At 41.3% G+C, this 14179-nt stretch overlaps 1 protein-coding gene across 4 annotated transcripts in view; it reads right to left on the reverse strand.

The window, feature by feature from the left end:
* Positions 1 to 14179, reverse strand: part of CNTNAP5 (contactin associated protein family member 5) — an 865075-nt gene that overhangs the window by 314281 nt on the left and 536615 nt on the right. For all 4 annotated transcript variants that reach the window (XR_014829313.1, XR_014829314.1, XM_021075830.2 and 1 more), the window contains one exon: positions 4096 to 4202. Coding sequence is in view for 2 of the 4 variants with exons in the window: in XM_021075830.2 (XP_020931489.2) it covers positions 4096 to 4202 (107 nt within the window). In the remaining 2 variants the exon portion in view is untranslated. The remainder of the gene's footprint in view (positions 1 to 4095; positions 4203 to 14179) is intronic.

Raw genomic sequence — 14179 nt, forward strand, 5'->3', positions numbered from 1 at the left:
CCGAGCCGAATCAGCAACCTACACCACAGCTCACGGCAACGCCGGATCCTTAACCCACTGAGCAAGGCCAGGGATTGAACCCGCAATCTCATAGTTCCTAGTCGGACTTGTTAACCACTGAGCCACAACGGGAACTCCAATCTATTCATCTTTCAATGGACATTTAAGTTGCTTCCGTGTCTTGGCCGTTGTGAATAATGCTACAATGAACACTGGGGTGCATATATCTTTTAAAGTGTGGTTTTGCCTGCATATATATACCCAGAAGTGAGATTGATGGATCACATGGTAAATCTGTCTTTAGTTTTCTGAGGAACCTACATACTGTTTTCCAAAGTGGCTGTACCAGTTTACATTCCCAACAGTACAGGAGGGTTCCCTTTTCTCCATACCCTCCCCAGCATCCGTTATTTGTAGATGTTAATGATGGCCATTCTGACAGGTGTGAGGGGGTACCTCGTTATAGGTTTGATTTACATTTGTCTAATAATTAGTGATCATCATCTCTTTTTAAATAGGATGTTTTGAACAAAGTGTGTTTGAAAAGTAACATAACTTGCTTACCCAAGTCCTTTATGTGTCATTAGGCAAGGAAGAAAGGGATGATGACATATCTACCTTGTCAGCAACCTCCTACGTTTAAAGACTGGGGGTTCCCAACTTGCCATTCCTTAGAATTCTTCACACCCTCCTCCCCAGACAGACCCATCTCTTATCCACAAAGCTGGACAGAAAAAAGTGAACCCTTTCTGTTCTACACGACCTTTTTCGGTTCACGTTTACTAGGAAGCACCAAGAATGAAAAACAAAACCAAATCTGAAGGGCTTGAAAAGACAAAAGACCAATACTCAAGAAATTATTTTTCAATATTATTATAAATGTCTTATAACTCTAAAGTTCTCACAGCGGCTATTCTGATTGTCAATGACAGTTTCAAGAAAATAAACCCCAGCCAACGAAGGCACTGGTCATTTCCACACAAGCAGGGCTGTGAACTCGCTTGTTTCACTTTTACCTGAGGGGATCCTACATGCTGTCTCCTGTAGTTTAGCATCTCTGATTTCTTTCTTTCTTTTTCCTTCTTTTTTTTTTTTTTTTTTTTTTTTTTTGCTTTTTTAGGGCTGCACCTGCTGCCTGAGGAGATAGCATCTCTGATTCCTGATGCCCCACATTTGGGGCACATTCTTTTAAAAGACAGACAAGCTTGGCTTGATTTACTCACTTTATAAATCTGACTCAAAACAGTGGTTCTCACCCAGTTGAGGGAAGGGGAGGGATTAGTTAGAGGGAGATGAATTCCTGAAATGCACAGATATCCAAGGTATGTGCCAAACGTCACAGCCACCCACACACCTCTGATTTGTCCTGGCTGGGTGCCCAGATGGGAAAAAGGGAGTTAGCAGTGCTGCAGCCCACAGTATAGACACTGAGTGATTTCACAAAAAAGGGGGGTGGACAGGTGTTAAAAAAAATAGTATTTTTAAGGCTTGGTATATTGAATCTCCTACTCATCAACTTTGACAGCTTTCCTTAAAAAATCAGCACCTAACTTCTATCGACTTTCAAGTTCACACTTTTTTTATCAAGTTAGAAATCTATTTTTAGCCTGACGGATGGATAAATTTCAAGGAGTAGCACATCCATACAGATGAACTTCTCAAAATATTGTTAAATTACTTTAGGAGAAAGTGAAAAGAAGAAGCTTTAAAAATCATACAATTATTGCCATGTGATTTGACCTATATTTGGATACTTTTGACTTAAGTCTTCAAGTTTGTCTCATCCCAGTTCTAACTTGATGGCCAATCTGGTTGCCTCTAGAAAGAAGCATTGACAGTGTGATCTAAACAGCCTTGTGTATGTCCTACAATGTGTTTGTACAATTATACATTGTTCTTGGCTATTTAGGGATAGTATTTCTGGAACCAGACTCAACAGACATAGATAAGATATTTCTTGAGAAACTTAGATAAAACCATGTCATTTTAGCCTTAAAATCGTCCACACCATATTACTAGTTTTCCTTTATAGGATCTGGGAGAAAACTGAGCTTTGGAGTATTAAAATCATGTCCTTGTTCAAGTACAAGAGCTTGTTAAAATTTAAACCTGAGCCCTCTTGGTTAAGTTCTCACAGATCCAAATAACTAAAGAGAAAATTTTAAATATGATATACCATGAAGAAGCTAGGCAGTGTCTTTCACTTCCACAGGTAACTAAGGGGAGTAATGTCATCCCATGATAGCCACTGGGCTGCCTCTTCTCTGATTTGATTCGACTCTTCTGTGGTCATCATTGGTGAGTGTTCCCTTCCCAGTTGTACAGGAAGCCACAGAATGGCTGAGAGCATGGATGCTGCTCATCCTGGACCAGAGTGTCTGATTTTAGCCCAGCTGGCACCTACTTATCCTTTTTATTTTTTTTTTCCTTTTTTTGCTTTTTAAGGCCACACTCACAGCATATGGAAGGTCCCAGTCTAGGGGTCAAATTGGAGCTATAGCTGCCAGCCTACACCACAGCCTCAGCAAGGCAGGATCCATGTAGGCCATGTCTGTGATCTACACCGCAGCTAATGGCAATGCCAGATCCTTGACCCACTGAGCGAGGCCAGGGATCCAACCCACATCCTCATGGATACTAGTTGGGTTCTTTTTGCTGTGCCACAGCAAGAACTCCCTACTGATCCCTTCCTTAAGCAGGGACTTAAAAAACACAGGTGAGATTTCCCCAAGGGATAGTCTCCCCATAGTCCTTAGAAAAGCCCCAACCTTGGCTTGGCTCTTACATGGTTCTGAAGGCCCTACTCCTACCCCTCTACGCTCTAAGTCAATTTCAAAGTTCACATTCTCCATGAAATCTCCTACAGCACTAGCCAGCACCTTCCCATTATGTCTTTGTTAATTAAACTTACAGTTCACTGCGCACAGCCTGACATACAGTTCTCTGAATGGAAAACCTCCATTCTGTCATGGTTTTTGTTTGGTGACCCTGACGGGACTGTAAAACTATAGAAATTGGGGATCATGTTCTTCCTTTACTTACACTCCTCACTCCTTATTCTTTGCAGAATGTACGTTGCCTCACTTCCTTACCACTTACTGTCAGCACTCTCCAGCCATGTGAAACTACTTGCAGCTTCAGTTTCCTTTTTCTTTTTCTTTTCTGCCACATTCCTACCACAAGATCAGCTCAAACCTTCTCTCTGAATCCTCCCTAACATGGACATGGAAGCCAGTATCAGTACTCAGCATCATTATGCTGTTCTACTGTCCCAGATCCCATGATAAGATGACACTCCCCCCCCTTCTTTTTTTTTTTAAACTTTATTTATATGTATATTTTTTGACTGTACAGCATGGTGACCCAGTTACACTTACATGTATACATTCTTTTTTTCTCACATTACATGTTCCATCATAAGTGATTAGCAGAGTTCCTAGTACTACACAGCAGGATCCCAAAGGCTCAGGTCTCTGCTATGGCATGGGTTCAATCCCTGACTGCTCCCCGCTTCCTGAATCAAGGTGCCCACGGGACTTTATTTGCCCAGTGGAACATGAGTGGACATAATGTTCACCACTTCTGGGTAGAAGCTGTGCTTCCATCTCCTGCCATGGCAACATTCCCAATGGATGATGGAGTCTCTGCCAGCCTCCCAGAGAGAACACCGTGGAAGAGGGTCCCCTGTGGACCTGTGATGTGCATGCAAAATAAGCAGAACACAACTGCTCGACACTTAGGCCCCAGAGAAGCAGGTCATTTATTGCAGCAGCATGAGGTGACCCACCTAGACAAGGCCAATGACTCCACAGCTTTCCCTGGTGTGCCTATAGCACCTTGTCCTGCCTCTGACTCAACTCCTATCCCATTTGCTGTCTGTCTTCCTGGTAGACCCCAAGCTTCATGATGATAAGGTCTATACCCCTGCATCTTCCATGCTTACTGCAGGGTTTGGCATAGAGCATCCTCTCAGGAAAGACACCCTGGAATGAATGACTAAAGAGTGCCCGTACCATGGTGAATCTATCCTGATGTTATCCCTGGTATTCCTGGACATTTGCCCATTGGACTGTGTGTCACCATGAGTCTACTCACAATTGTGGCAGGTGGCACCCACATAGCCTGTGTCAGTGCAGTTACAGTAGAAGGTCGTCCAGGACTGGGAACAGCTCCCTCCATGTTCGCAGTAGTTTGGCAAACACCTAGTGAAAGATGGAGCAAAATCAAACCAAATAAAACAAATCAGTTGAAATAAGGAGACAACCAAACGTGTCTTATATCCAACCACCTGAATTAATGGTGGAAATGAGTCTGCTGTAAGCCTCTATGTGAGTGAGACCTGAATGCATGAACGTAAGAGGTGGGCCCATCTGGTGCTAATGGACAATGAAAGGCTCAGAGCTGGTTTGGGCAATTAAATTAAGCATTTCAACATTGGGGCACATTCTCATTTACTTAAAGTTAATTTGAAGTGGTGAGAATGTGTAAGGCTTTTCATTTCCCATAGAACAAAATGGACCAAGATTGTAATTTTCCTTTTTGGAAAGGTTTTGCATTTTTTAAATGAAAGGGGGAAAGGGCAGATAATTGAGGTCATAATCCTCAAGCTTCTCTTTTGGGTGATGGCCAGGAATCTATTTGAAACCACCCATGAAATTTGAAAAGATAGTACCTGCTCAGTGAACAGGCAAGGAAATTCTATAATTTTTAAAATTGCCAATGCCACCTTTTAAATGAGGCCTTTACTACTTATGATGAAGACGGTATGAGTATTCTGAAAAATATTTTCACCATACATTTTAAAAACTCTCTGAAATGTTCGGATAACTTGACCTAGTGGTCCCACTTAGATGGCTCTATCTTAAGTATGTATTTCAAAATATTAAAACTCTGTGTGTTAATTATCATTATTCATGATGATATTACGATGAATCCATGTAAGTTTCCACTAGAGAAGAATTCTCTGGAAATTTGTAATACATAATACTAAGAGGTTATCATAAAGCTACTATAAGTAATGTTAGCAAAAAAGATAATAACAGGCTAGGACTGGACTAAGCGAAAATTTAAGAACTGAAACACACCCACAATGAAATAAAACAAACACTTCAGGAAAGACAAATGTTACGTGTCACTCGGGCTAATGGGAGAGAATGCAATGTTCATTTCTTCTGGACAAAGATCATGGTCCTCAGGGTCACATATATCTGAGTTCAAATCCCAGCGTAGCCATTTACTCCGTGGTGTCTCTGCCTAATTCTCTTCGTCTCTTAGGTACAGGTTTTTAAATCTCTACACTGCAGACACCGTCACTACTAAGAAATCATCAGGTATCTGCCCAGTCTTCATGACGAATAAAATTAAGAGTAAAAGCAAAGACACACTCTGAAATTATCAAAGACAGTCTTTAGAGGAAAAGTAAGATTCCATGAATTCTACCAGCGACAGGGTATAAACAATGAAATTACAGACACGGTAAAATACAATCAAAGGGTTCATTGTAGAGAGCCTCTGAGAGTGTGAAGCAAGGAAATGTAAGGTGATTTACTGATGATGATCTATCCTAAACGTCCTATGGAGGTAGGAAACCCTCCAGCAATGATTGTTTCAAAGCTCAGAAACTAATATTCCTGCATATGTTCGGACAGATTATTAGAAATTTTCTGCTTAGCACAGCAAACACACAATTGTGCTGACAGGGCTTATATTTGGGAAAAGCTTATTGGTAACTCCATGGTATCCAGTTAAGGCTTGAAAACACAGGAAAAAAAGAGAGAGAGAGAGAGAGGGACCCAGTAATTTTGCTATCAAAGAAAATCCCACCTATCAATAAATATACAAAAAAGGGGCCCCTCCCTACTCCAAATCCTATCCTTCCTCTTGATTTCCATTTCCAGCTTAGTGGAAAAGAAACTGTGTTGTCACTTGAACTGCACGTTTCTGGGCTGTACCAGCCCCCCATCACCACCCCTGTGTTGTGGGGCTGTTGGATAAACTGGAAACAATTGTGTCCTCATTTACAAAGTCCCAGCAAGGACCTCTGCCCCTGTGTGTGCCTGATGGAAGCTGTGAGGACTCTTGTCCTTCTTTTGCATCGCAGGGCCCCTGGTTCTGACACTGCCTCTCCTGCAGTGCACCTAGCTCAAGACCTTTCCTCTCTGAAACTCAAATTCTTATTTTTTTTTTCTTTCCCTAGGGCCACACCCGAGGCATATGGAGGTTCCCAGGCTAGGGGTCGAATTGGAGCTGTAGCTGCTGGCCTACACCACAGCCACAGCAACACAGAATCCAAGTCAAGTCTTCAACCTACACCAGAGTTCACGGCAATGCCAGATTCTTAACCTGCTGAGAAATGCCAGGAGTTGAACCCTCATCCTCATGGATGCTAGTAAGAGTCATTTCCACTGAGTCATGATGGGAACTCCACTGACAAATTCTTACCGGGCATCCCTCTAGTGCCATCTCTTCCCATCCCACTCCCCTTCCCCCACCACCCACGCACACCCACACACACACACTCTGTCTCTCTCTCTCTCTTTATCTCAGATCCCATGACTGACATTCCCCTCCCTCCTCCAGCAAAAAGTTAACTGCTTTCAAGATGGAAAGCTGAGAAAAGCCAGGTCAATAGGGACTTAGCCCACAGTTCTTTTGGTTCTGGCACCAAGAAAGTTCAGATCAGCTCCTTTTTTGATGACTGAAGCGATAAAATCAAAACTTAGAAGTTCTCATTGGCCATAAGAAGACACTTGTCTGCAATGAAAGAGAAAGAGAAAAAAAGTGCTGAGGTCCAGGATGCAGCAGGAAAGGGAGATGGAGGCAGCCCCGACACTATCTGTGTGGCTGATCCCTATTGCTTTCAAGATTAGGTTGCATCCCTGAACATTCAGAGGGTTGGCTGTTTGAATCCATCTTCGATTCTGCGCAATAACCCAAGACTTTTCTAGGAAAGCTCATCTTACTCAGGCTAGCTTGAGCTGGGATTCTCTTATTTCCAGCTAAGAATCTTAACTTCCTGGAAAACAGCATCCTATAAACACACACAGAAATGGGTACACATTTCTCCCTATAATCTTACACTTTAACATATTCTTAAAACTCAAGATTGCCAAGCTAAGTTGAACTTGGAGGGGAAGGGATCTTGTGGGACACTATAAGAACTGCCTGGGCACTTTGAACGTATTTAAAGAGCCTCACCCAGACCCCATATCATGGTGCCAATAAACTCAATTTATCAACAACAATGTAGGCTAGAAATTCATTCATTTGTGATCACTCAAAAAAAAAAAAAAAAAAAAAAGAGGAGTTCCCATCTTGGCTCAGCAGTAATGAATCCAACTAGTATCCATGAGGGTGGGTTTAATCCCCGGCCTTGTTCAGTGCACCAAGGATTTGGTGTTTGCCATAAGCTGTAGTGTAGGTCACAGATACAGTTCAGATCCTGCATTGCTGTGACTGTGGTATAGGCCAGCATCTGTAGCTCTAATTTGACCCTTAGCCTGGGAACTTCCATATGCCAGGGGTGCAGCCCTAAAAAGAGAAAGAGAGAGAGTGAGATGTAGTCTAGGGAGGGAAAAAGAGTACTTGGGTAAGGAAAAATCTAATTATGTCTAGAATGAGGAAAAATTAATGAATACTTATAGGGCTGCCTTAGAGCTTAGTTCATTTTGGTTCAATGCACACTGTGATTAGAAAGACTCATCTGTAAAGTAGATACTCAAAATAAAAGATACATAACCCCAATTTGCTGATTTCAAAAGGGCAGTTTTAGGGGCATGAGTTCCATATTCTCTGACCAGCTCTTTTTAACTGGTGTTTTGTTTCTTTTTTTCCTCTAAGACAAGAACCAGGAAAGAAGACAATGTGCCAAGCTACAGAAGTGGTGAAAAGAATCCATTAAATGTGAAGGCAGTCACAATCTCAGGTATAAGGCACTGCATTCAAATTGCTGCCTTTGTTTCTGTTTTATAAATCATGTCTTTTGAATCATTTTTTATGAGTCCACATATAAGTGATCTCAAATGATATTTGTCTTTTGCTGCCTTACTTTACTCAGTATGATGATCTCTAGGTTCACCCACATTTCAAAACCAATCTTAAGGTTACCAGGTTACCGTAGGGGAAACTGGTAGGGAGGTAGCAATTTGGAGGGTGAGAATAATGAATACACATTATTGTGTATATAAAATAGGTAATTAGCAAGAACCTGCTGTGTAGCACAGGGAAATCTCAAAAGTTTGTAATGATCTATGTGGGAAAAAAAAAAGAATGGGTATATGTATAATATAACTGATTCCCTTTGCTGTACACCTGAAACTAATTCAGCATTGTAAGTCAACTATACTCCAATATTTTTTTTAAATTGCTAGGAGACAATCACTGTGAACATCTATCATCTAAAATCTAATGGTATTTCATGTATAAATGAAGCAGATGGATGCACCTTCTTGGGATGTGCAATGTTTAGCAAATGAAACTTTCAACATAAACACAGCATTTTTGTCATAGTCATCAGACGTCCAAATAAGCTAGCATCGTGATGTATGCCCATGAAGACTTGGAGAGCAGGGCATACACACCTGAGCTGTTTGCCTTTTTATAAAAGCAGGGTGTGCGTGATCCGAAGGGGCGTGAAGGAGAGTTGAAGGAAAGGCTGAAACGATTTAGGAGTGGGAGGAGAAAGGAGAATGATATAACAGGGAAAGAAGTTACATACGAGTTTTATATGAGAAGGTATAATTTTCCTACAAATCAACTTCTTCAGAAAGACAAGGAGCATTGCTAGTTGGGTCTGTGGCCAAGCCAGGTAAGTCCTTTAGACTTGATTGCTAACACTTGCTAGACTTGGAAAAGGAATACAGTTTTATAGGCTGAATTTAAAAAAAAAAAATAAAGAACAAGATGTTAATTTTGTAATTCTGAGAAATGGAATGTCACTTTTTAAAACCAAAAATAAACCTTGTGAACCATGTGCCTGCACACAAAATTCATCCTTTGTGGGAGCACAACACTTTTGTTAGCACCTGCACTAGCCCACCTGTGGTCATGACCCCTCTTTGGCCCCTGCTCCCCCATCAGCCTCAGCACCACACCCAGAGCACCCCTAAGAACATGCTCCATTTGCTGAGCCTGAAACACTGAATTCAGTCTCTAATCCCTTTGCCTCTGTGTCTTTCTTTGTCACCTTTGTGGGTACTTTCTAGTGAAAATAACAAATTTTAAGTTTCATCTTAGTCAAATATTTCTCCACAAATGTCCTAAACTCTCCTAAATAGCATTTAAGTGAATCTGTTTCTTTAAAACTATCCAATCTTGGATTTTGTTTTATGTGTATGCTTTCTTTTTTGGCTACCTACCCTGCGCCATATGGAGTTCTAGGGCCAGGGACCAGATCTGAGCTATAGTTTCAACCTATGCCACAGCTGTGGCAATACTAAATCTTTAACCTACTGTGCCAGGCCAGGGATCAAAAGTGAGCCCCAGCGCTCCAGAGATGCTGCTGATCCCATTGTGCCATAGCACGAACTCCAATTTTTTTTGTAATATGTTAGGGAAACATTTTTTGTAATATGTTAGGGAAAAGGTGTTACATCCTATAACTTGTCTTTTTTTAATATTAGGAAGTCATTTTTAAAATCCTTCTTTATGTTTTCTGGATATTTCTTCTCATTTTACACGTTGCCCCTCCCTGGCCTCAGCCAGCATTTCCCTGTTATGTTCCTCACTGTTCATGTGTGAGGACTACTGCCTTTAAAACACTGGCATTTCTAGACTGTAAATTATGTATTTGCTGTGACCTAGAGTCACGTTCCAGAAGTGCTTTTTTACATGCACAAATATATATGTAAAATTATTATCATTATTGAAACGGAGAAGGACCCTATGGTCCTTCCCCTCCTATGTCCTCCACCTGCTTTTTGTCTGTAGAAAAACTTTAGTCAAAGAATATGTTTAGGAGTTCCCATCATGGCTCAGCAGAAACTAATCTGACTAGTATCCATGAGGACACAGGTTCGATCCCTGGCCTCACTCAGTGGGTTAAGAAACTGGTGTTGCCGTGACCTGTGATGTAGGTTGCAGATGCTGCTCAGATCTGGCGTGGCTGTGGCATAGGCTGGCCAGCTCCAGCTCCAATTCGACCCCTAGTCTGGGAAACTCCATATGCTGCAGGTGCAGCCTTAAAATTACAAAAAAAAAAAAAAAAAGACAAAAAAATAATATTTTTAACTATAGAAGTAAGAAAATGCAGAAGCAAAGGAAAACAACCAAGTAATAATAGTTCAGTCATTGAGCAAAGTTAGGGACATTCAGTTCCTCCTCAAAGGCTGTGGATCATAATCTGACCCATGTCCTGTGAGCTGTCTTGTGGAGACTGAAACCCCCACCAGGTGGAAGAAGTTAATGACATGATGACCAGACTGTAGCCATGACAGAAGCTGCCACAGTTCTGAGAACCTGCCTCAAATAATGGGAACAAACCAACCCCAGAACTGAAGATTAACTGCACTTATAACAATCAAGATAATACTGGTCAGACACCAAGAGAAGTTGTCTAGATGAACGAATCTCCTCTTAGGCAGAAAGCTATGGAATCGAGTTAAGTCCCAGCTTTGCAGCCTGAGCAGAGCAAGCATTCACAGCCAGGTCTAGCCAATCACCCCCCACCTCCCTCATTAAACGCTGCAAAGAAAAGTGAGTGGCAGGAGCCTCTGCTCCTCTGGGACAAAGCCCATCTGGTACTGCACCACCATTCGTCATGACCCTCTATCAACCCATGTACATCTTAAGTCCCTTGTAAAATTTAAATAAAAGGGTCTTTGTCTAAGAAAATAAGCCCCATAGTTAACTGTGTGTGCCTGAATGTCTATTTATCTACTGCAGTTATCTACACATATGCAATGTTTAGAAGTATGTACATACCCCCTCAAAAAATTTCCCAACTTGAATGTATCTAAAGAAAGTCTTCTGTTAAAAGATAAGTCAGTCTTTAAAATGCTCAGTATATTTATATAAACACCTATAGAATTTTTCCACACTATTAAATTTCCATCTTCTTCATTTCCCATAACAGATTGAAATGAATACAATATCTATCCACAGGCCTCTGAAATTCCCAAATGTTCAGATAAACGGTTATCTATAAATGAGTCTGAATGAATTTACGCTCCCTGGAATTGCTTCCCTTTTTAAGAATTCGCAGGCCTTCTTTATACACTTGAAGGTCAGTTTCAATTTCTATATGCTTTCCATGGAGACAAAAGAACAAAACATTTCAATAGTCCTCAATATGCAAGCTGACTAATGTAAGCCTTTTAATGAAGCTCATACATTAAAAATCAGCTAGGTTGCGTTCGTTCCTTTGTCTGTTTGCTTTAATTAGCAGCCAACTGCATTGATCTTGTTTTGGTCAGATAGCTTTTCTGAAAGCTTTTGAAACCTATTTCTATGCCTCTCCATTCTAACAATTACCATAATCCCATTTTACCCCTACAGTTGGATTTTCACTATAATTGAATTTTGTTGTAATTACAGCAGATGCAGACATTAAGGAATTAAGGGAATAAAAAGAAAAGTGTCAGAAGTCAGTTTTCTAAATTTTGCAGGATCTAGTTCACAGCAAGGAGTCAACTGTCAACAGTGGGTGAGAAGATCCCCAGATAAGTGAAGAAGCAACGAGGGTCAAATGTGCTTGCAAGGTACAATCAGGGGTTCCAGAACTACTGCTGGGGTTCAAGATAGAGGCAGGCATCCACCTGTCCACTTTTCCTCCCTGAACTAGCATTTGATAGTGAATGGATAGCAAAAGGGGAAGGTCCACTCTCCATTCTGAAAACCTGAAGTTTTTGACTGAGAAATGCTCCTCAAAGGCCATTTCTTCAAAGCTCAGGACATTGCAGACCAGGAAGAATTTATCAGGGTGACCCATTCCAATAGTGTCACTAAGAGAAACAACCAGAAACCAGGAATCTAATAGCAAATCACTGCTACTTGGTTACTTTAGAGGCATGGACATGCACTCCTTTCTCCAAGTAATACAATAATGTGTTTTTTTAAAAATCACAGGGGAAGAAAATCCTCCGTTAGCCTGATGTGGGTCATTTTGACTAAACAGCATCAAATCGAATGTGTCTAATCAACCCATTTGTCTCAATAGCACAGAAGTGCTTCATCGGAATGGAAACCCAGCGTGAGATTTACAGATGGGTTCTGCATGTCATAGGAGATCTTGATGTAAATCATCCCCTGCCTCCCTTGTGTCGTCATGGGGACAAGACTATACTAGTGTCAGTGATGGATGACCCACTGCCCCAGCCAGGTCTCACTGCAGGTGGAGCGGCTGGGGAGGGCATGGCTATGCTTATTTTAATCCACTTAAATCCATGTTAACTCAGACAAGCCAGGAACATCCCCTGGCCATATGTCACTCTTTTCCTTCATGGTAACAGAGCAAGAACAAGTGAACACATGAACGTCTCATCAAAGTAGCACCATATTGTAATAGGGAAAAATAAATCTGACTGCTTATTACAGCTGTTCCTTTTCCTGTGTTTAGTCATGCTAGCTCTGCAGCTTTTGTAAAAGAATGTTGCTTAGATCCTGAAATCACAGGAGGGCCCATTCTCAAGGCTCTGACCTTTATGAGTTCATTCAGGTAGATATATAAAGTTGAGGAACAGAGAACAGCATTCTTCTTATTGGACATTAACAGGAACATTGTGAACTGACCTCTGAGGACAGCTGCGAAAACAAGAGATTCCAACACCAAAAAGTCTGCAACTAACCACGCCCCATCCTCATCTGGACTTTAAAAGGGCTTCTCTGAAACCTTTCAAGGATTTTGGGGTTTTGAGGGACACAAGCCAGCAGTCTCCTTGCATAGCCCTGCAATAAACATTTCTCTCTGCTCCAAACTCCATTTCGATCTGTTTGGTTTCACTGTGTGCAGGGCACATGAACTTGCATTCGGTAACATTATAGGAAGTGATAACATTGACTAGGCATTTACCTGGCTTCCATATTTATGGGGAACACACAGAGATCTCAAATTTAAAATAAAAAAGTTACACCTACTTTTAAACACTTCTGGGAAGGCCTTAATGAAAAATATCTGCTATTGCTAGGCGAGATATTCAAAACTTGTATCTGCTGGAAACTACTTAACTGTATGACTATTTTCTTTTTTTTTCTTTTCTTTTTTGCTTTTTATGGCCATACCTGCAGCATATGGAAGCTCCCAGGCTGGGGGTCAAATCGGAGCTCTAGCTGCCTGCCTTCACTACACCAAGATCCAAGTTGTGTCTGTGACCTGCTCCACAGCTCACAGCAACGCCAAATCCTTAACCCACTGACTGAGGCCAGGGACTGAACCCACATCCTCATAGATACTAGTTGGGTTCATTACCACTGAGCCACAACAGGAACTCCTGAATAGGATTTTATAAATATTTAAAAACCAAAACAGAAAAGCCATGTTTAAAGGGTGCCAAGACAGCTGATTACAATCTGTGACTCCCCGCCAAGGTCAAATTGCTTCAATGTTCTCTTAGACCAAGTTTAGAAATATTTAATTAGAACTTCAACTATTACTTTAATCTGTTATAGGCAGTCCTATGATTTTACTTGGTGTAATAAAAGGATTATATTGCCCCCCCCAAAAAAGGAAAGAAATAAAGAAAAACACTGGTATAATACAAGCCAAGAAGGACACACGTTACCATTGCATTCATCATTCCCCTCCACATTTTATTAGCCAGGCTCCTCCAAGGTTGTATTTTCCAGTGAAGGCTAGCATAGTTCAAGACAGCCTTCATGGCTGTAATCACTGGCACAGCCTCTAGGAGTGACCAGCCATGACACAGAGGGGCCTAGATTATCCAGGATGCTGAGCCACGTGGACATCTTTGATTTTCACTTTAAAAGTCACCCAATTGTGGAAAAAGGGAACCCTCCTACACTGTTGGTGGGAATGTAATTGGTACAACCACTATGGAAAACAGTATGGAGGTGCCTCAGAAAACTAAATATAGAACTACCATATAACCCAGCAATCCCACTCCTGGACATATATCCAGACAAAACTTCCCTTGAAAAAGACACATGCACCCATATGTTCACTACAGCACTATTCACAATAGCCAAGACATGGAAACAACCTAAATGTCCATTGACAGATGAATGC

The sequence above is a fragment of the Sus scrofa genome, chromosome 15 (assembly GCF_054392235.1).
Source record: "Sus scrofa isolate SSC_HxYL_T2T_F1_AM1 chromosome 15, Sscrofa_HxYL_maternal_Yorkshire_Landrace_v2.0, whole genome shotgun sequence".
Lineage (NCBI taxonomy): Eukaryota > Metazoa > Chordata > Mammalia > Artiodactyla > Suidae > Sus > Sus scrofa.